The sequence below is a fragment of the Cupressus sempervirens genome, chromosome 8, assembly GCF_028749045.1.
Source record: "Cupressus sempervirens isolate cs-2001-9-10 chromosome 8, ASM2874904v1, whole genome shotgun sequence".
Taxonomy (NCBI): domain Eukaryota; kingdom Viridiplantae; phylum Streptophyta; class Pinopsida; order Cupressales; family Cupressaceae; genus Cupressus; species Cupressus sempervirens.
This window is the reverse complement of record NC_143125.1, coordinates 359492171-359516772: the sequence shown is the minus strand read 5'-3', so window position 1 is coordinate 359516772 and position 24602 is coordinate 359492171. Positions and strand designations below refer to the sequence as shown.

Genomic DNA, 24602 nt, shown 5'->3' with positions numbered 1-24602 from the left:
ATAACAGGTGAAGAACATCTCATAAAGAAATGCAAACAAGAACTCACAGCAAAGTTTGATATGAAGGATTTAGGTCTTCTAACTACTTCCTTGGATTAGAAGTCTAGCAAAAGGGTAACTACATTTTTTTGAATCAAGGAAAATATACAGTTGATATTCTAACAAAATTTGGAATGATGGAATGTAAGCCAGCTTCTACTCCTATGGAAGTCAGTCTACACAAGTTGAAGGATGATATGATCAAATCAAAACCTACAGATTCTACTTACTACAGGCAGATCATTGGATCTTTAATGTATTTGATGAATACTCGTCCTGACATATGTTATGCAACTAACACCTTGAATCAGTTTATGTGTGCTCCAAAGACGATACATCTACATGCAGCGAAATACATTTTCAAATATCTAAAAGGTACTATTGGGATGGGAATCAAATATGATCAAATCAACATCAACCTTCATGGATATTCTGATTTCGATTGGGCAAGCAGTCCTATTGAACGTAAGAGTACTTCTGAATGTTGCTTCAATCTAGGATCTGCAGAAAATAGTCTTTAGTTGCATTAAGTTCTACTGAAGCAGAATACATTGTCTCTTCCTTGGGTGCTAGAGAAATGGTATGGCTACGGAAGTTGTTAGTAGATTTGTTCAAATGACCTTTGAAGCCCACTGTGATTCATTGTGATAATCAAAGTTGCATCACGCTTTCAGCTAACCCAGTTTTTCACAATCATTCCAAACATATTGAAATTCCTTACCACTACATTAGAGATATGGTGGATCGAGGAGTCATTCAACTGGAGTACATCAATACTAATGAGCAAACAACACGTATCTTTACTAAGCCTCTTGCTAAAGTAAAGTTGGATTACTTCAGAGGAAAACTTGGTATGATTAAATTGTAATATTGAATATTGAATTTAAGTTTTCAATTCATGTGAGTTTATGCTTCTATTGTTGTTTAGTTGCATCAAATATGTAATGAAAGGTGACGATCTTTTATGAACATATATACTCAGAAGGTAATCGTTTGTAAGGTGACGATCTTGCAAATGATAGGCCTGTTATCATGGACATCTCTAGATATTGTTCGAACAATTAGAGATCATTGATAACGAATCCATTATGATTACTCTAGATATTGTTTCGAACAATTAGAGATCATAATATATGTTATGATAGTGTTCATAGCATGGTGATTTTAATTATTTGACTAGTCACTATTTTAGAGTGTTAAGATCAAATAATGTATTCAGATATTCTATTTTGAAGGTGTATTACTTCTCCCTTGCTAAGAGGGAGTGTTGATGTATAGCATCAGTAGAAGTAATGATGATATGCGAATTTTGTTCATCAGTTATATGCAACATTTGTACCAAGTTCATCTGATAATATTCATTGATGTTACTTACACACACACACACACACACATATATATATGTTTGGATGATTGTCTTAACATACGTTTGATGATCTTATCGGCAAACATCATAATGTGTATGTTATCGAGGGTCTTGTGTTTCACTGTCAATCATGTAATATGTTGTATTATATTTAAGTTATGCCTCTGTAGAGGCATGACCCTACGTGGCCAAAGGCCACGTAGAGTCATGACTCTACGGGAAGCATGACCTTTCTCATGTATAAATACAAGTGCAGATCGATGGGAAAATAATCAATCTAAGGTATTACAGCCCCAGCGATCTGCACATTCATTTTGCAAAACAAATATCGACAGCATTCATTGAAGGTGATATACATATTCTCTCAGCAATCTCCATTGTGAAAACAGTATATCTTCAGCAATCCTCAGCACTAAAGTTAAAGACTCTGCAATCACCATTAAGAGAATAGACTCTACATCTCTGGTTTAGTCATTGTTCAAGTAAGGATATCAATTATTGTCTATATTTGCAATAATAATTTTATCTATTAGAGATCACTAAAATTAACACAATGATCAATTTGAAATCAAAATATTTTTTCGAGCCCAAAAATTAGGGTTTTGAAGAAAACCCTAGGTGGCTACAAAAATGAGCTCCAAACAATGGCAGATTTTGACGAAATTCATAACAAAATCAACCAACAAATAGGCATATTTAAAAGGTGACAAGGTCTGTGTGAAGGGCGTGAGTTTATTTGGGGAAGTGCAAAGCCACGAGACCTTACCAACGAAAAATGGCACCCAAGTTCGGCACACACAGACACCAGTTCACCACGCACTTGATCAAACACGATTTGAAAAAAAAATCACACAGGATGCACACGATTTGATCAAGAAATCGCATGGGATGCACACGATTCGATCAAGAAATCACACGGGCTGCACACGATTTGATCAGGAAATCGCATGGGATGCAAGCAAATGATCAAATCTTTGCATTCAAAAACCACGAACCAGAGATCAGATGATTTGCAAACAAATTAGGTGATTTGTTTTGCTGAAAAACCCTAGCCGAGTGTATTGCTATTGCGATTTTTGTTGGTTGTAATTCTCCAAGATTCAAATCAGAAGAAAGTCAACCAAAAAATCGGAAACCCTAGCTAGGTTTATGAGAAAAAATCTCAAAAATAATTTCAAAAAATTTTAACAAATAATTTCAAAAGAAATTATAAATTTTTCAATAAAATTTAAAGTATTGGCTCTGAAACCATATTACGAAGTAATTGGTAAAATATTTGTTTGCTATTAACGGACACTGAAAGGTCATTATATACAAAAGAATAAAACAATGTTTCCTTAGGAAACGATTGTAAGAATAGAAACATTCTATTCTAACTAAGAAAGCTAAAAAAGATACAGCTAACTAAAGCTAACTAGATATTTATAATAGATTACCATTAACTAATAATAGACGATTATCTATTATCGTAATAAGAACCCTAACGGCTAGCTCACTTGACTGTGATGATTTCCCTTTACATTTGGGGCACATATTGTTTGCTGAATGTGACAACATTTGTAATGTTACATGCAGACTACAGCGTTGCTTTTGAATATTTTGTTTGCTTGCATTTTATTAGTTTTTCAGCAGCCCATGTCTAGCCATGCTGAGCAGTTTGATGGCTTTAATTTGAGAAAACATCTATGACTTTTACATATAGCTATACTGTTATTTTGTGTGTATTGTAGGAGTAGATGACAAGATTTTTTATTTTTTTCCTTGTAACAGCAGTAGCAACTCTGTTCTACTTTGTTTTTTCAAATATTACAACAGCTGTGTCTTTTCTGTGTATAAGAGCAGCAGCTCTGTTCTGAAGTCAAATGTTTTGTTTTGTTTTGCTATGAACTTTTATTAGTGTCCATTTTTACATTATTCCTTATCTTTCATGTGATGTTGATCATCTGGATCTATAATTGCTAAGTTGTTTTTTGTATTTTCTGTCCCCTCAAAATTTTGTTGTTAGCTCTAAAGTTGTCCCAAAATTGAACAAGGCCAACTTCCAATGCCTGTCATTTTCTTTCCATGGAATATAAATTGTTCAAACTTTGTTTCTAACTGTGGCCAGTATGAATTATGCCGTTGCCCTGTCTCGCAATTAATCCAGATATATACAGGTCAGCAATATGTTTTAAATTTATTGCAAACACACTAGAAATAAACAATTCATGTACGAGTCCTTAACAGGAAACAAGATGAAATGAATGAATAAGCATACCAACCTGCTCCTTCCTTCCATGTCTCCTTTGCATGAGTCATGTTACCATGGTCAACAATGAGCATATGTTTGTGGTTAAGTAGGTTAATCAGGCATCTATTGAAATAGCAGGACAAGCCATTTGTGCATTCATACAAGCAGGTCCATTGACCGCTCTACCTTATACTTGTTCAGCCTTTTATTTTGTTATTGATCTGTCCGGGCAGCTCAGCCATCTGGAGATAATTAGTTCTAGAGTAAAATAATTGATGGACAAGAGCACCAATCTTCTTAATATCAGAGCCCGTGTTTCAACACTAGGAACCTTAAACGATTGTGCTTTCTAAACTTAAACTAAACATTAAATTGTGTAGGATGCCTCCTATTACTCGAAGCAACCGACGAGGCAGAGGTCGTAGGGCGGGAGGTGGTAAAGCAGGACAGGAGGATGGACCACCTCCACCAACACCACCACCACCTCCACCTCCACCTCCACCACCACCGAACCCGAACTAGGACATTATAGATGCACTTCAGACTTTGATCGGTGTAGTTCAGCAGAGAGTAGTACCTGTAGTTCAGCCAGTTCAGCAAATTCCAGTAGTGGAAGTAGAGGGACCCGGAGGAGGCGGACCCAGGGTCAGAGAGAGGACTAGGAGTCCCCCACCGAGACAGATAGAGGGCCAGGGTGAGCATGAAGGTGAGTCAATACACCAGAGAGGACCCCCACTTGACAGACCTCCTAGACATGTAGGAGATGATATCAGGGAATTGATTTGACTTGGGCCACCATTATTTACGGGTTCCACTGAGGGGACAGTAGCAGAGGCATGGTTGGAGAGCCTACAGCGGTGCTTTGGATTACGACCCTATGGGAGTATTCTAAAGGCACGCCTAGCAGTTCATCAGTTGAGAGGGGATGCCTCCAATTGGTGGCATCAGGAGGAGATCATAGGTGGAGTGAGGATGGATACCCTCACATGGGAATCATTCCTAGAAAGATTCCGAGAGAGGTACTTGTCAGAGCATTTCCGACAAAAACAGATAGAAGAGTTCCATTCTCTTTATCAGAGAGGTCTTACAGTGGCTCAGTATGAGAGCAAGTTTCTCAAGCTCCTTCCTTATGTGGAATACATGAAGGACGAGAAACTATGGGTACATCGTTTTATCATGGGTTTGAATTTCTCACTTCAGAGTCCAGTTTGGATGGCCTTCCCTACCACCTTCAGACAGGTAGTGGAGATAGCACTAGTGGCAGAGGATACTCGAGGTAGACAGGAATCACGGGATCGGTCTCAGAACCGAAACTCTACTCAACAGAAACCCCCTTGGAAAGGGAATCAGAACTATACACCAGGGTCCTTTAAGGGCCAACAGTCTCAGCAGCAGCAGGAACTCTCACAGGGTTACCAGGGCCCCGAGCCCAAGCAGTGGCAGTTACAGTAGGATCAGAAAGTACATACCCCACAGTCATAGTCAGTGCAGACTCAGCAGTCTTCCAAGGGTGGATACAGTGGGTCTAGCAGGTCAGGGGGCCCACAGTAGTCTGGATCACAGGATACACGATCTTATACCCGAGGGCCATGCTATACTTGTGGTGGCATGGGTCATATAGCTAGAGAGTGTCCGCAGGGACAGTCATCCAGTGGTCAGAGAGGGGCTTTTTCAGAGTCGACAGTTGGAGACATGGGCAGGTCCCACAGAGTTTTCGCAGTGGTTGACAACCGCCAGACTGAGCATCAGGCTACAGTTATTGAGGCTACAGGTGGAGTTGGTCGGCCAGTTAGCGCTAGAGCCTATCCATTTTATTGCCCGACAGACCCTAGCTCCTCGAGGTCGAGAGCTGGACCAAGTTAGGGTCCCGTGGGAATGTTACGATGAGGTCACAATTTCTTGGGAGGATGCAGCACGGATGCAATCTCTATACTCTTATCTTTTGATGAACTCCAAGAGGAAGTTCATGCCTAGTGGGGGAGGATGTGAGGCCTCGCCCCGACCCTTCGTAGCCTTAGTTGTTACTTTATCATTTTGATACTCACGACTCGAGATGTCGAGACATTATCTGATGCTTAGAACATACTATATTATTTCATGCTGTGTGATGTTATTTTCAAATGTTTGATGTTTGCCATTTAATGTTTTATGTATATGTATGTTGATGAATTAAGAAAAAGGTAGGATTAACATTTTGGTTTAAGATATTTTAAATGGTTAAGAATTGAATAAGATGAGAGGAACCCTGATTTTTGTTATAGATGGATGTTTTAATTTATGTGATTCCTGATACGTATATATACATATGTACATGTGATTTTTGGGACTATTGATGTGTGCAATGAGTGTGCAGATATTTTAGCCGAGGAAACCGACGAAGGAACAGAACTGATCCCTATGTGCTAATTTTGAAAACCTTGTTGTTCGTAATTCAAGTATTGTATTGTGAGATGTATGTATGTATTTTCCTGTGATCAGTGAATGTTAACATTCGTAACTGTGTTCATTTAGTGTCGCTTGACACTCGTGAATTGTTTATGTTCTTCAGCGTGCTAGTTAGGGTTAGCTGTGTAACCTTTGGACCTAAGTCGGATTAAGTTAGTATCTTTTGCTAGTTTGGTTCTTAATCGAGTTTAGTCATCCTTAATCCGGATTAGTGCTTAATCTGCATTTTAGAGTTGTTAGTTGGTCCTAATTTTTTTCCTAGCTTTTGTTTGGCTCTAAACCTATTCCTAAGGCTTTAAAACATGAAATATGTATACGCAAAGGGTATGGGTATGGGTTGGGGGTCTTTTCCAACCCCTAAGCCCCTTTTATTGACTTTTGAGGCCACTCAAAAAGTCTTTTTTTGCTTTTGTGCGAAAATTGACTATGGCTACCATGAGTTGTCTCACCTTACATCCACTTAGTAGTTAACCATAGTATGGGTTGAGTTAGGAGCTTCTAGATTTGTAGGTGGGTGGGAGAAGTTATTGATCCCTTTGGTGGTTGAGTTTGAGGCTTATTTAGAGGCCCTTCTTGGACTAGTTGAGGTTGTTACCCAATCTCTACATTTAGAGAGGAGTCTTGGAAGATTGAAGCAAGGAAGGGAAAAGCTCTACTCAAACTTGTTCATTTGCCATTACCTCTTTGTGCAGATAGAAATTCTCATCTCCCTTGTTCAGATTTCATGTTTGTTTCATGCTTATGCTACCTTGTTGTTGTTTGAATGTTTGTATGTTTGTGGGTATGTTGAGAAGCTTTGAAAACCATGTTATTTTGAATGATTTCCTTTCATGTTTATATTGGAATTTTGAGATTTTCTTGCATGGGTGTTTTGGCATTACTCACCCTTGGAGAGGGCAAAAGTGGCCAATTTCGGGAAAGGGCATTTTAGTTGGACTCCAACAGTGTAGAGTCTATTCTCAGGACGAGAAAAGGGAGAGAGGGTAGGGTGTTATGGGCCCCTACCTGTCAGCACAAACCACGTATGAGTTTTGGCATGTAAGAATGGAAGAACGGAAGTTCTTGATTTATAGCCCCGATTGGGCACCTGGTTTGGTGTTGTGTCTGACATCTCCTATTGGAAAAATCCACCTTTCCTTAGTTTTGATTCATTGTGAATCCTATTGTGAAAACCTTGTATGAATATGCATGTTTGAATTGTTTCTTGGTCATGCTTGTTGTCACCTGATCAGATTTTGTTCCCTCTATGGTTCTTAGAAATGTGTTGCAAAAAAATGATGTAAAACCCTTGATGAGGGTCATGAAAGAAATTCAATTAAATTGTTGTAATTTTGGGATAGGAAATCCTATGTAAGTGTATTTCAAGACCTTGTTGTAATAGCAACGAAGCCGGGTTTTCTTCCTGGTTCTTTCCCGACTGAGCCTTTGAATCAGGTTTGCCAATAAAATTGGTGTTTGAGTATAATTGTTTATCATGTGATTTAATCGTAATTTTAATTTAGATGGATGCACATCAAAAATAGGATGAAATGATGAGGGTTTAGTTAAGCAAAATTTTTAAGTTTTCCTTATATGTTAAATATGAAAACTATGTTGAGGAAAAAAAAAAAAGGATATGGTTGATATATTTCAATTTCAATTTTGTTAGAAGATCAATTAATCATGTTTTATTGTGACACAATTATTAATTCCATGTTTTTAATCCATTCAAATAATATACCCTTGAAAAAAAATATATACTTTGCTTTGTAATCTACACTTAGAAAAAAATTAGTCAAATAAAAATTGTTTGCCCAAGAGCAAAAACTCTCTGGATTTTGTATAGAAACAAAATTAATTGACTTTTTACAACAGAGCATATTCTTAAAAGATTCTTTTAAATATCTCTTAGCAATTTTTAATCTTTGATAATAGAATTATAAATGGAAATAAGATTAAAATCAAATAAATAAATAAATGGCTGTCCCAAGTTTAACAACTAAACTTTATATTTATTACCACCTGCCATATCATGCACAGAGATGTTTGACTTGATTTTCTTTCTACACTTGTGAATTAAGGGGGGGGGCAGCGGTAAGGTATTTACCTTTAGCATCAATGTCAAATCAATTAGTACTTACCTCCTTTATTTTCTCCTTGGTAGGCGCCAATGCAAGTGGAAAGGGGGGAGATTTACAAAGTTTAAAAGTCACACGATTTTGCACAGTATACTAACCCTTTTTATCTTTTAAAAATACAGCAAACTTACTTCTCCCCATGCAATTTATCACAGCAACTTCCTTGCTGTCCTTGATAACCGTGCAGCCCCACTTTGTATTGCACCCAAGTCAAAAAAAAAGTTGGCTCATGCGTGGAGTGTCGGGGTAGTTTAGGTTTGTCTCAGCATAGTTTGTTTTATTATTTATTTAAGTTTGGTTTAATTGTAAGTAGTATTAATTAGGTTTAACTTTAGTATTATGTTAATATTTAATTTAGTTTTAGTATCTTTTTTTTAATATTTAATTTATTTTAGTTTAAGGTTTAGTATAGATTAGTTTATGTTAAGGTTAGTTACTTTTTTTTGTTAGTAGTTAGTTATTAATTATGTTAGGATTAGTTTTAGTATAGTTGTATCATTTAAAGTTTTTAAGTTAAGTTTAGTTTAGTTTTAAGATAGTTTCAAATTTAGTGAATGATAGTTAGTCATTAATTAGTTGGATTAATTTTTGCATATAATTTAATTATTGTGTTCTTTTTTTAAATATTAGTTTTGTTTAATTGTTTTACTAAGTTAGTGTTACGTTGTTTTATGTATTCTTAAATGTTAGTATGTAATAAATGTTAGATTTTTATTTAATATTAGTTTTAATTTTGATGTATTTTTAGTTTAGTGTTATAATTATGTTAGTTTAAATTTAATTTAAATTAGCTTATTTTATTAGTAATTAATTTTAGTTAAGAATTGTTGTTAGATAATATTTATTTATTTATTTAGTTAGTTTTAATATTAGATTTATTAATATTAATAAATTAATATTTAGAAAATGGCTTGTTTGATTTATTAGTTAAAAAGTTATAAAATTAATATTAGTTGTAAATTTATGTAAGACTAATAAGAAAGGTTAAATTGTTTTGTTTTATCATTTGATGAAATTTAAGTTTATTTTATATTGTTATTAAATTAAGAATGTTAATTTCAAAAAAATCATGATGGATTTAAATAAAATTGTAATTTGAATAAAGTAAAATAAAGTATATTTATGTGTACGCTAGATGTGACTTTATCTTATTTAGTTCTTGATTTAATATTTCAATTAATTAGACTCGTATTCATTTAAATGGTTATTCAATAATTTTAAATATAATGTTGTATAAAAAATGAAATAACGAAACAAATGTCGATATTAAGATAATAACAAGAGTTCAAAATTTAACGATTTATTTCTCCTCAAGATTATAAACTTAAGATGAAAGGTAGAGAACCTATACTTTAACCGTGAACACAAACATATCGAACTTAGTGAAATTTAATTATTATTGTTTTAAAAATAAAAATAACAAAAAAATTGTGTGTGTTTTTGCCCTTGTATTTTGGGCATGACACTTAAATGGTACATCTGATGGACAACTTTCTTGTCTCCGTCATACTTTTGTTCAAGATTTACAACTCTATTACTCACTGGTTGATATATAGCAGATTAAATTTATTGTGTTTGTTCTGGTGATATATATGCTGAAAGTATTTGAAGTTGTTGACTGGTTGTGATGAGTGTCAGTTTTGCTGAATAATGGATAGCGGAATTCAGATAACCCAATCAAATTCTTCTTTGAAGAAGGTACAGTGGACTAGAGAAATGGAACATAGGTTCCTTGACCTGCTCCAAGAGCAAGTCCAGCTAGGCAGAAAAGGAAAGGGGGAATTTTGGAAAGAGGCGTGGACTGCAATTGAAAAGAAGTTCAATGCAGACTTGAAACTAAATCTGACAAAGTATAATTTTTAAAACAAGCTCAAAACATGGAAGGTTGGTTAAAGAATTATGAAAGAATTGAAAATCACAAGTGGGTTTGCATAGAATGAGACCACTCAGTGTATGGATACGGAGGAGAGGGTATGGGATGAACTGTTGAAGGTAATATGATCTTTCAAATTCTTTTGATTAAGTATAAGCTATCTTATTAAATTAGTACTGAAAGACAATAAACTAATTCATCCATGATGCCAACATACAACGAAAAGATTTCAGAAGTGCCAAAGTGTATAAGAGGCAGTCATTCCAATACTACAATGAGCTGACCTTCATTGTGGGGAATGACACAGCTGAAGGTACGACAGCTGCAACAGCACATGAGACTGGAAAAGGGAACCTTATGGATGAGGCCCTTGATCTAGATGATGATAGAGATTTTTCTATGCCGATTGATACTCATGCTGATTTGGATGAGGACATGAACCCTTCCAATCAATCTAGTGCAACCGGCAAAGAGAGAGTGTCACAATCATCATCAAGAAAGCCAAAAAGGAAGCAGGCCAGCATGGCTGGTTCGATGGATGTCATATGTGAAGCCATCAATAAATTACATGAGGGCCTCACAAAACGTCAACATATAGCCATGGATGAAGGACAGATAGATTCGGTTTAGGATGAAGTGTATGATGCTCTCAAAGCCATTTCTGACATCAATGAAGATACGATGCTACAAGCATTTGATAGTTTTTTGCTTGAGAGCGCAAGAGCCAAAGGGTTCTTGAGAATGAGTGAAGGTGAAAGAATCAACTCTATATGACTGAGGTTTGAAGATGATCTCTAGATAGAGCATATCATAAAACTCGACTTAGATTTACCATTACAACTTCAATGTTTTGACATGACAGCTCAACGTTGACTGTCACACTCCAGCAGTTTTTGTTGTGTTTTAACAATTGTAGTTTGACTGTTAGACTCCACCACTCTCATTGTTTCAAAGTGGATTTTAGCCATTTTTTGTTAAGGGGGTGTTTGGAAGACTGCCATTTTTTGCGAAGCTTATATACACGAAGCAATCTATCTTACATTTGACTTTCTAGTTATAATTCTGATTCAGAAAAATTCTAGTTATAGCCTTGCAATTTGATGCAACAAATGAAGTTTCATTACCTCTAGCTTCATAGGTGACTCTTCTTTTAAGCCTTTTTGATACTAATATTATTATTGAATATATAGAGTTTCTATTTTAATTGAGTTGGTTGTTTTTATTCTTTATTCTTATTGTTCTAAGAAAGAGATTTCATTGGCTGAATCATGTTTTTGACTGTTCTATTTTAAGTGTAGTCGAATGCTTCGGACAGTATCTTTATCAATGCTGACTTTTGAAATTCTAATAGATGTTTTTTTTTTTAAAGTAGGAAATTTGTATTGTCTTTGTGCTTTTGTAGATGCTTTTAAGAAATGATAATGAGTGTTGTTGTTCTTATTCAAGATTTTATAGAAAAGAATTATTTCAATAATGAAGGGATAGATAGTGGTACACTATAAGTAATGAAATATGCAGATTTGATGTTCTTCATAAGTGTGCTCCCTGATCATCTGCACCACATGCTCCTCTTTGAATTGTTCTTGAAACATCATCTCTCTCTCACACTCTTCTTTGCTGAGGAAGTTCCTTTGGTAGTCAAGACCTCTGAACCTGAGACAAGCCCTATCATAGGCCAGTGCTGCTGCTTCTTGAGTTATGAACATGCCAAGCCGTACTCTCCCATGGCTTTACATAGATCTGTGCAAGTGACAATTTAATAGTTTTATTTGCAAGTGAATGTTTGTTGGTGTGTTCCTTGAAGTGAAACTTGTTGTCTATGATTCCACATTTTGCACAGAAGAATCATTTCCTAACAAGTTCTGATATCTGCCAATAAACAGTTTGTACACTCTTTTTGCACATGCCTGGAGGAATGTTGATAAAGGTTGTTAAATTTGCACTCTTTTTTTGCACAGTTTGTGCACTCTCTTTTACACAGCATGTAGTCTGCTCAATTGAATGAAAAAGGTATGAAATGTCAAGTTGAACATTTTTTGTGCAATGTCTATGATTCCACACTTTGTTGACATGTCTTCTAAAGGAGTCCAAGTAAAAAATTCTATACATCTTGTGAGATCTGATGGACATCCATGTGCAGTTCCAAGCTCTAGGGCTGTGAGGAAGTTAATGAAGGTTGCAGAGACAGACTTTACACCTAGCTGACTACATTCAGTCCACCATTTTTAAAGCTTCTTTAACATATACCTTTTGGAGCAGATATGGGAAGTTATATTTGGGATGACATCTTTCCTTTCACCCATCAATCCTTACAGGTGTTCCCATATAGTTGGGGCAAATACAAACAGATGTATACAGAACAAAGAATTTACTGCACATTTATGCCTACATTTCTGCTGGCAAATAGCCGTCCAATCTCGTAGAGAGAATAGTGAATAGTAAATACCATCATGGATGATCAGATGGCTCACTACAAGAGCAGAGAGTATGATATTGATGTTGAATCCTTCCTATCTATCTTTTGAGTTGCTTTTCCATGGAGTTTAAATTGCAGTTTATAGAAGCCCCACTGGGTGTAGGGGTAGGCTAGGACTGATCATTTTTAAAGCTTCTTTAACATATACCTTTTGGGCATATCCAACAATCACTACATTATGTGAAGTGACTAGGTTTTTGGAGATATTTTGTCGAGCAGTTTGAGGGGTGTTCGTAATGATTTACATCTTTCATACATGTTTTTTAGGGTGCTGACAACTACTCCATTTAAAAATGATGAATATTTAAAAACTATTCCGAAACCCCAATTTAGCATGCACAAACATAATACTAGCACCTGAAAATTCTCTCCTAGCATTTGACTCATAAATTTCTCTCTTGAGATGAGATTGTCTCCATGTGAAATATGTTAATTTAATTTTGACTATACTGTTTATTATAATATTCGTCTAGTTAATGTAATATTTGATGATGCATTATTTATAATATGTTGATGGCTTCGCTCAATGTGGCAATGTGGCATTCTGTGCTTGTTAAAGACGTCGCACAGCAGACTAATCCTAGGCGTCAATTTTTTGGTCTTACCCTAATAGGAAGAAGGTTGTTAAAGAATGCAAATATATTTTTGTTATAAATTATTGTATGGACTGAACATTATAATAAGAACTCACAAAGATTTGTTATTGTAGGGGAATAATGGATGTGGACACTTTACTTGGGTCAAAAATGCTCCATCTACAAGTATATTACGTTGTGAAGGAACTAAGTGCAAGTTCTATAAGGCTCGAGAGGTGGAGAGGGCCGAGTTTTGTAAGGCTCAAGAGGTGGATAGGACAATGGCAAAGGCAGAAATCACCTTTCTATGACACCTCCTTTTTATTATATTTGAACTTCTTTGTTGGGACCATATGTGGAAAAGTGCATAAAAAATGAATTTGTAAAGAAGTTGTCCATAATTGGACCATATGCGAAAAAATATTAAGATATGACTTCTTTGACTCTTTTGTTTATGGATTTGTATACATAAGTTGGACAATTTTTTTGTGATGTCATGACTATTTTGGAGTTTGTAATATTTTTTTATGATAAATATTATGAAAAAAAATCAGTTTTTGTATGATAAAATAGTAATAAAAAATTTTAATACACAAATTATACGATTTGGCAAAATTTATAATTTTATAGTAATATCATCACTAATTTGTTATTTTTAACTAGTATTTGTAGCTTGAAAAAAAAAAAAACCTTATTCACAAATAAATAAATAATTAATATTCAATAACTTTTAAAAATAAAAATGAGTTCTAAAAATATTTAAAAATTAATAAAAAATTAAAAATTAAATAAATTGACAATTTTAAATTTTAAAAATTAATAAAAAAATCAAATTCCAATTCCAACTTGAAGAACCAAACGCATAAAAATGTTATCTTCTTACTCATCTTCCGCATGAAACAAACGGTTCAAGTAAAATCTCAAAAATAGGAATCAAGATTTGCAAAACCTTGATTTGGCTAAATCGAGATTTGTAGAAATCTCGATTTCTACAGTTCCACAAACCAAACGGACACTTACTTCTTGAAACAGAATCGCCCATCTCCAACGACAATCATCATCCATACTCCTCTGGAAACTTACACATATATGCAACTCTAATCCTACAGCTAGAAGGATTAAAGTGATCTAAACTGTCAAACCCTCATGAGAGAGTCAAGGCTAACGTGGCTATGACACCAAGTTGATGTTTGAACCAGAATTATATGACTCCAATATACAGAAAACCAGAAAAGCATACAAACAGATTACACAGAGATTTACCCTGGGAAAACCCTCCTACTCAGAGGAAAAACCCAGCCACACCCGGAAATAGATCCTTAATTGTATGTTTGTAAAACAATACAAAATATCTTGCTTATGATTGAAGTTCTCAACAGTCAATCAATAAGTCTGCCTCCTTTTAGCAAAATTATATCAGTCTGTCAAAGACCAACTGAAATACAAATACTATGATTCTCAGAATCAGTATAATAGTTGCTCAGAACAGTTTCAGAATTGTAACACAACAAACTATATATCAGTCTTCAGCACTAATGATCAATGCAGTTATGCCAAATAACAAAAACTACTCTTTTAAACTTTCAGAGCCAACAGTATAATAATTCTTGCAGTCACCGTAATGCTACAGCCATCCAATACATAAAAGCCAATAACAGAAATAAATCTCAATAAGAAGAAAGATGGTGCAAAACAACAGAAGGATCGCTATCCACTGCAAGTGACGTCAGTTGCAAGAATGCATGGCGAAGGTTAATACATGGAAGAGTCATCTTTATAAGAAGAATCGTTAAAGAAAGCATAAGAACCGATGACCTCTCAAGAAAATCGCCAACACACATTATTACTACCGTATATGTTGACATGGAGAAACAAACACGACACCACCTTGGAGCCAAAAGGGTAACATGTCAAACGACACCCAAAATAATAATAACGCCTAGTCACCATTCATTTCCAGCAGATGGCAAAAGGCAGATAAGAAAGAAATAACTCCCGTAACATGAAACATAGAAGACAACACGATGAAGGCACGAACATGAGCATGAAGGAGAGACATACGATGACATCCAGAACCGATAACTAAAGATTAATGAGCCTCCTGTCAGTAAGAACCAATAAAAAGCATCATCTCTGCAGCTCAAGAACAAAACAGAGAGATGGGAATCATCACAGCCCATCTTCACTATATACTTCTGAGATAACTCACAGCAGATCATCACCGGTAAATGATCTCTTACACAGCTACTAAATCATTAACACATGAATGATTAGCTAGCTCAGTTCTTGAGGATGAACTTAATACATGCCATACAAAATGTCATAGCTTTTTAGCCATTACATTATGCTTAGATTGTTCCATTTGAAAAATATAAAAAATAGGCTTTCGATGCTCCTCTCTTTAAATAAGTTTTTAAACTTGATTTTTGACTATCAGATAGAAAAATATCCCTAAGCACGACTTATAAAAGAGAGGAAATGATAAAGATCCCCAGATTTAATGGAATGGAGAGCAGAAATTAAGCCTTGGATTTCCTTAAGATAGCTTCAAGAAAATGGAAAAAATTGGGCAAGGAGCAATAAGAGTCATTGGATTAGATCGCAATCAATGGATTCAAATAGCTTCTCTAAAATTTGGTCAAGGCAGTTTTGTAAAATAACTCTGTTTGTCGACTCCAATAATAAGCCTGCTAATCCATTTCCCAGAAAAAAGTGATCATTTTCCACCCCTTTCAAAGCCGATTTAAAAATGTAAGGTGTGGGGCACTCTCATTAGTCCCCACGAGGACATTTCCCCTTGACCCTCTGAGGATGAACACATAAGTTGATTGAACCCATGTGGATATTGCACTGCACTATACAATAAATATTTGTTTTCAATGTTTGATCAAGCTTATTAGCTAGATTTCACTAGAATAATACAAATATAAGATCCAGCTGTGTATTTATCGATTCACGGAGAATATTTTATGTTCAATCATATTTTGTCTTCAACCTTCCAAGTATACCTGACAAGACGTGTACTGTCTAGTATTGTCCATCACTGCATTCATGCACAGTTTCTTAAAATATCACTGAACCATGTTAAACATGTTAGAGTAAAAGGTTAATTCCCTATTACCCTTCTTAAGATTTTGGTTTATGCATTTGACATCTAATAATTCTTTGCATAATTAAATGCCATTATCCCTTTAGGGAGTGCATTATCTCTTTAGGAGTGGATGACAAGGATGGCCTTATCTCCTTATCCCTTTATGAGTGGATGACAAGGATGGCATTATCATCTTATCTCCTTAGAGATTGCATGATCTCCTTTATAAGGAGATCATCTCTTTGTATTTGGTAAGTTGGTAATATAACTCTTTGTATTTGGTAAGTTGGTAATATAACATACTCATTCATTATTTTCTCTCACGAAATACATCTTTCATCTTCGAATGCCTCTCTTCTTTCCTTTGCTTCATTCTTCCTTGTAACAAGTTATTTGCTTGCAGGAGATCTTGTGGGTTTTGTGAAGTTGTTCTTATCAACTTCTACAAAATATGCCCAATTGTTTGCCTTGGACCTAAGAACAAGCTAAGCCCTTTGTAATATGGATGAGATTTCATTTTGTTCAACCCTTTTTGGCATAATGATTTTCCCCAAAAAAACAATATCAACAATTCCTCAGATTTATTAATGTGAGAACCAGAGTTTTGAAGGATCATTGAATGGATCATTACCACAAAGTTGTTCTTATAAACTTCTACAAAATATGCCCAATTGTTTGCCTTGGAACTAAGAACAAGCTAAGCCCTTTGTAGTATGGATGGGATTTCATTTTGTTCAACCCTTTTTGGCATCATGATTTTCCCCAAAAAAACAATATCAACAATTCCTCAGATTTATTGATGTGAGAACCAGAGTTTTGAAGGATCGTTGATTCGGAACATTACTGCAAACTTTAACCTCTGAAGCTTTCACACAAGAACTATGGATAAGAATGAATGTCCAGTGCCTATACAATAAAGAACTTTGGAGGGGATTGCCCTAAGCTGTGACAGAGAAAGATAAATACTTTGATGTGTTATTAAACCAAACAATACGCCTTAAAAAGGCAATACAAGAAAATATGTTGTAGTTACATAACCATATTGTAGAAACTAATAGTTGGTAGTTTATTCAATTAAACTAAACCTAAAACTACTAAGAAATGTAATACACCATCATTCCCCCCTTATTACATTAACTTGAACTAGATTGGAACATTGCACGGGTTTTGAACATAACCCTTATGCAGACTTTGATGATGCGCCTTCAGAAATTCTCATCATTCACCAAGGAAACACTAAACTGACTACATCAGTGGATCTCCTAATTGTAGAACCTACAACCATCTATACAACATGAACATAAAAGTGTTCCCACCCCCATGCACAATGAGACACATTTCCTCCAAAACTTCAGATCTCCTCCAAGTGTGTCTAATGCCCCCTCTAGTGTTGCACATGAGACACCTTTGCTTTGAAAGTCCACGTGTGTCTAACGCCTCCTTTTTTGTTGTGGAAACAATCCCTTAATCAAATATTTGCACATGATAGTGTGAAACAACCTTTCCTCCAAAAGCCCACATCTCCTCTAAGTGTCAAAGCCCCTAATGATGAGGGACTAAAAAGGTCCTATTTTGACCCAAAAGGTGGCTGATGTCAAAGTCGCAACTGTCACGTAGCGTGAGGTATGGAGGAGGAAGAGTTACACCATCATGACTGATGGTTGGACCGATAGAAGAAGTAGAACACTGCTGAATTTTCGTATCTCCTCATCTAATAATTGTAGAATTTGTACTTACTAGTAGTAAAATATTGATTTAGTGATTAAGTTTTTTTTATTTTGATTGCACTAAATTGTTTGATTTTCTCAAGTGCCACAATGCTTTTGAAATCAATCGATGCTTCATGGATAACAAAAAATGTTATCTTTGGGAGGTAATGGAGGAGCTATTGAAGGAGGTGGGTGAGGAGAATGTGATACAAACTGTTTTGGATAATGCAACACAATATGTTGTTGCAGGTAACTTCTTATGGAGAAGCACCCCACCCTATTTTGAAACCCATGTCATGCTCATTGCATTGACCTTGTGTTTGAGGATCTTGGCAAACTTTCCTGAATAAAAATCATGTGTAGAACACTGGAGTATTTGTAAATTCATATATAATCGTACTTGGTTCCTCAACCCTATGAGGAATTTCACAAATAAAAAAGAGTTTGCTTGTATTGGGGTCACCAAATTTGCAATAAATTTTATCGCGTCGCAATCCTTGCTTTAATCCAAGGCCAATTTGAAACACATGTTTGTAAGTGAGGAGTGGACCACATCATCATATGTGAAGAGCAATGCAGAGATTGAGACAGCTGATTGGGTTTTTTATGAGAGTGACTTTTGGTAACCACCCAGGGAGATTGAGCACAAAACTTTCCTTTTTGTCCTCATTTTCATATCATTTCATCATTTTTGTTCCCACTAGCTTATATTCAATGTTCATTTTTAAAAATAACAATTTAAAACTTAAAGCTTAATGTTTTAACTTTCACAATCATTACAATTCATTGTCTCTAAATGTTCTCCTAGAAATCGTTGATGGAGAGAAGCTTGGAATGGTATACATTTATGAGGGCATGGACAGGGTGAAAGTGGACATTAGATCTTTTTATGCAGAGAATTGGGCTAAATATGGCCCCATATGGGATGTCACTAATCGACAATGGCACAATCTGCTTCACAGACCTATACTTGCAGTTGCTCACTACCTTAATCCGACATTCCAATTTAGCTCAAGTTTCAAGGTTGATGATGAGGTGTGGATTGGGCTCTATGATGTTGTAGAGAGAATAACGCCTAATTCAACAATTGGAGTAAATATAGTCTATGAGATAGAAATATATAGGAATTCATAAGGAGACTTTTTCTCACAAGACTTATTCAAGAAAAATCGGACACTACAAATGCTAGGTAAAAACATGATTATGATTCCTAATTCTAGAATTAATTTTTAAATTCTCTTGTTTCAAATGCATGGTGGGAGATGTTTTTGGTACTTTGGTGGCAAATATACATAGGATTGCAATTCATATCTTGAGCCAGCCATATTCTGTTTTTAGATGCAAGTGCAACTAAAGTATGTTCAAGCATATACACTCGAAAAAGAGCAACAAGTTGGCAATGAAAAGGGTGAATGATATTGTGTTTGTTCATTACAACCTTCACCTCCGTCATAGACAAATCTTGGGCCCTGACATATCTCCTATCATTTTAGAGGAGGTTGATCCATAGGCAGAGTAGAACACTGAGATTGATGATCTTGTCTTCAATGATAAAGACTTGGAATGAGTTGATCAGGCGGAACGAGAGGCAGAGGCAATAGTGATGGCAAAAGAGGAGACTAGAGCACTAGGAGACCCATTGGAGGACCCTGAGGCTGAGAGTGAGGGATTTGAGGATGATGAGGATGCCACTAAGGCTAAGCCTCAAACACAGGGAGAGAAGATGGATGCAAAATCTTGCATGCCCTATCTTAGCCTATACGGAGCCCTATCTTAGCATATATGGAGGAAGGTTGTGGGATCGACTAATCACCGATATAGGCTACCTTGAGCCTTAATCTTGTAGGCTCTAAATTTTATTTTGATATATGTTTTGAACTTTCAATTCCATGGATTTCATATTCCATGAATATTGTAGAGATTTGACAATGACAATATTTATATTCCTAATGTGTTATTTAGTTTAACTTATTTTCTTCAAAAATTTTCCTTTGTACTTATTGATCAATGTAAACTTGTGTATGTGTGTAAAGTAGCTTCTATTTATCTCAATTATTGTGCCTTGGATGTTATTTATCAAATGATGCATGATAAAAGTTTTAAACCCTTTAAAATCTTTGAATTTCTTGGGTTTTCAATTTGCTGAGTCCTTGCTGAGTTTTTACAGAGTCCAAGTCTATGTCAAAAGTCATCTTTCCAAGTCCAAGGCAAGTCCAGGTCTTGTAACACTGTGTAGAAACGACACAAGACAAAATAAAAATACCTACTGCATAGCCATTTTAACTGTTTTGAATCAGTGCTCGAATATGATTTTAAACCACAGACATACAATATGCAGTCCAGATGTCTCACACCATTTGCAGCACACAACATCAACAACAAGATCCTTTTTAGCCTGATACCACATGTGAGAGAGCAAGGTAAATACTTTGATCTGTTACTGAAGTAAACGATATGCCATAAATAGGCAATACAAGACAAAAATTGAATATGTTCCAGCTAAGTAACCAGACTGTTGAATTAACAGACAGTAGTTTATTCAATTAAACTATCCCTAAAACAAGTAAGAAATGTAATACGCCAGGATAAGCTACAACACCTTTCAAATATCTCACAACGAAGCTCGCGGATGAGGATCAAAAGTCAAACAATAAGAATCTAATGAAAATGCACAGTGACACTATATATAAACAAATGTCCGGCCTCTTAAGTAAACTTGACAAATAATACGTAATGAACAAAAACTATCTCAGCAATATCTATCATAAAATATGGTATCTAGATATACTACCATGAAAGTATGAAACATGTTGTAATTTTAAACTTCTGGAATGAGAGTATTTACCTTCAAATCCGATCCCTGATATTCATTGCTTGGCATATGTGAGACTTTGAGAGGAGATTTGTGAGACAGAGTGGTAAAGAAGCAAATGGTCATGCTTTTTGGAGCCTCAACGTTGTTGCATGAATCAATAATGCAACCTGATAACTTATCATTAAACTCTCCGTAGTTTTTTCTCATTTATTACAAAATATAGCCGACTCATTGTGTCCCCCCCATATGCCTGCACCATGGTTCTGCACTCTTATAATAGTAGAATCAAAAAACACTTCTTCGCCAATAATTGTATTATGGACTTGTGCGACCTACATTTCTTGAAAAAGAAGTTGATAAAAACAAGTTTGGTAAATTAATTGAGCTGCTCCAACTTCTTGTATATCATTTAGAAAAAAATTAATATCTCAAGCAGTGTATCGACAGAGACAATCCAACACAGCCCTTGAAGTCACAATATTAGTATCCACCATTTGTGAAAAATTGTCACCAAGTAAAACATCATACTGATCTTTTATGAACTCAAATCACACCTGAACACTGAATTCAACACCAAATGCTTTACTCAATGTGCTCAATGTGACTGAATCGGCAACACAATGCTTTGAGCGCATTTCGTCAAGCACCTTAATGGCTTCATGGAACTTACCCTGCTCTCCATACCCATATATCATTGAAGTGTAGGTAACAACATTTGGGTAAGACCCTTCCCTTTCCATCTCTTTCAGAACCATTCCCGCCTGATCTAGTTTGCCTCCCTTGCACAGAGCATGAATCACAGTACTGTACGTAAAAACATCAGGAGGGAAACCGTTGTTCAACATTTCATCAACAACCCTGGCAATTTTCTCGAGTTTCCCTTCTTTACACAGACCGTATATGAAAACATTGTATGCTACAAGATCAGGTGTGCAGTCACTTCTAAGCATCTCGCTTAAAATCTTCTTGGCCTCTCCCCAGTCACATTTTTCAACGTTAGCATGAATCAAGGTAGAGTAAGTTGTTATGTTGGGCATACAACCCTCTGCCTTCATTCGGCTTACATATTTCATAGCCTTATCTATATTACGCAATTTACAGTATCCATTAATTAATGATGTATAAGTCATAACATTAGGACGAACTCCCTTCTCACCCATCCTATCCAAAACCTTAGATGCTTCTTCCAACTTCCCTTCCTTACAAAGGCTATTTATCAATATATTGAAGGGGAACACCCCCGGCAAACGGAATACTTGCAACATTTCATTGAAAATATTTTGAACATCAGAAGACCTTCCATATTTGCAGAAACCGGCCATGAGAGAGCAGTACGAAAACACATTTGGAGAGCAACCCCTGTCTTGCATCTGGCGTAGAATTTCTACAGCTTGATCAACGTATCCCTCTTTGGCCATACCCCATATGAGCAAAGTGTAGGTAACAACGTTGGCATAGAAACCTCTGCTTAAAAATTGATTGCATATTTCCCAAGCTCTCTTGGCATCTCCTGCCTTGCAAAAGCCATGAACTAAAGTATTCAAAGTATTAACATTGGGATTAATTTTCGCACTTGCCATCTCGACGAGTAACTCAACTGCTTCTTCAGGATTTCCTTCGTCACAAAGTCCTCTTATTAGCGTATTTAAAGAACAGGAATCAGGCAGATAATGCTGTTCAGTCATTAGCCTCAAGAGCTCAACAGCATCATCTAACCTACGAGCCTTGCAAAGGGCATTCATGGCAATATTGAAAGTCATAACAGACAGAGGAACTTTGGCACTGACCAATTTATTAAAGAACGAAATAGCTGTTTCAAGGTTCTCGTGTTGGACCAATGCATTCAGAAGAGCATTAAATGTATCAACATTAGGCTCACAAAAATCATGCATCCGATCATAAACCCTGAAAGCAGCGTCCACCATTGATGCCTCGCTAAAGCTCTTGATTAAGCTATTAAAAACTCCTGGCTTTTTGCATCTGAAATCCTCTGCGGTCATCTTGTTAAGCATTTGTTCTGCTTCTTCAAACCTCTTTGCAGAAAGCAGCTTCTGAATCATGACTCTGAAGCTATAAAGATCATAACGTGCACGTCTCTGTGCCCACTTGAACATTTCTAGAGCTTTGTGGGTGTCCTTCTCTGGTTCTAATATTTGAACCATTTTATATGCAGACGAAATTGGGTTTCCCCCTGTCTTTACTCCTCCCCAATTCGCTTGGGACTTCTTGGCGCTCCTGCTATTTGGTTTGGCTGCTGCTTTCTTCACAACTGAAGCCAATTGCAGAGCTAGATTTTGTGACTTTTCTTTTGAGTTTTGCGATTTTGTTTGTGGATTTTGCGGCTTTGCCTTTGCGTTAAAGTTACAAACTGACGGGAATATTTTCCAAGGCGCAGCCGTTGCTGCCATTTGCAATCGCAAGTTACCACCAGATGAAGAAATACCCATAGAACAACATTCTTGCCCAAAAAAATCATCCCTCCCCCAAAAAGCCACTACCAAGTGATACGTTTTAAACCCATATTAATACGCGTTTCTTCTCTCTTAGGGGATGTTCCGTCCATTTGCCACACAGCTATATTCAGATGTATTACAGCTCTCTGAAGACCCAATGTTTCCCGGTTAAGACAAAGAGGTGCGATTTTGGAAGCAAAGTGTATTGTACGATCCCTAAAATTGGATAGCAAGTCAAATAACTATCATTTGACCATTTTTAGTTACTGCTCATAGGAACAATTTTGCATGTCATGTTAACACTCACCATATCAAATCAAAATCAAAGAATTTAAAAGATTATATGAAACTTTAAATGTTTATATTTTTTAAATTTTTCATTATTTTATAGATCACATTTTTCATTTATTCTATTGGTCCATATTATTTTTGGTGGGAGAGAAAATTAATTTTCTTTAACAAAAATATTAATATTTTCTAACAACTTCATCTTGTTATCTTGTATCAATGAATGTATTAATTACAACTTTATCTTTATGTCAAGTTGATAAGATTTCTTTTTTCAATCATTTTATCTTCCACCTCACACAACATGTCTAATCAATATTAATTCTCAATAGCTTGTATTTGAATTTCTTATTTTTTTTAAACTTTGATTTTTTAACAAAAGACGCAATGCGTCATAGTTCTTGCCTAAAGCATAATGGTTGTAGAGGTGTAGATGAGTGAGAATCTAAATTAACATTATGAATACATTAATTTTTGCCTAAAAATGCACTTGTGATCTGATAGGATTGCTCATATTTTGTTGTTAAATTCTCGTCCTAAAAATGTGTTTGTGATCTGATAGGATGGCTCATATTTTGTTGTTAAGTTCTCGTGTTATATTATTATATCTTTGGGCATTTAAGTCCAAGAATAAGAGACCAAAGCCTCCAATATGGCACTAAGTACTTAATATCATACTACGATCAATACATATGCTTTAGACAAATTTGCACCTTCTACATTGACAACTTAAATTATGTGCAATGAGGAAAAATATCCATACCAATATTTGAATTATAGAACTTGAAGAAGTGATGAAGCATTTGGAGTATCACATTATATCTTTAAGCATAACATGCATGCTACTAGAAAACCATAAGTAGTTGGAATAACTTTCCAAATTATGTATTATTCTCATCTTGATTATCAAATGAAACTCACACTATTTTTAATCATTGGCATTGGACAAAAAATAGGATAGAGATATAGATAGAGATAAATAACAATATACACCAATAACAACATAAACATATATGCAAAGGATAGATAATATAAAGGAGGAAGAAGAAGAGAGATAAAATAGTAAGATAGAGTGATACCAACATAAGTTGTGTGTGTGTGTGTGTGTGTGTGAGAGAATTAAAT

At 35.5% G+C, this 24602-nt stretch overlaps 1 protein-coding gene across 7 annotated transcripts in view; it reads right to left on the bottom strand.

Moving 5' to 3' along the window:
- LOC149542815 (uncharacterized) overlaps positions 1 to 23342 on the bottom strand; it is a 97807-nt gene extending 74465 nt beyond the window's left edge. For all 7 annotated transcript variants that reach the window (XM_089797705.1, XM_089797704.1, XM_089797708.1 and 4 more), the window contains exon 1: positions 20767 to 23342. In XM_089797705.1, coding sequence (XP_089653831.1) covers positions 21285 to 23183 — 1899 coding nt within the window. In that variant the 5' untranslated portion in view covers positions 23184 to 23342 and the 3' untranslated portion in view covers positions 20767 to 21284. The remainder of the gene's footprint in view (positions 1 to 20766) is intronic.
- Between the last annotated feature and the right edge of the window lie 1260 nt (positions 23343 to 24602).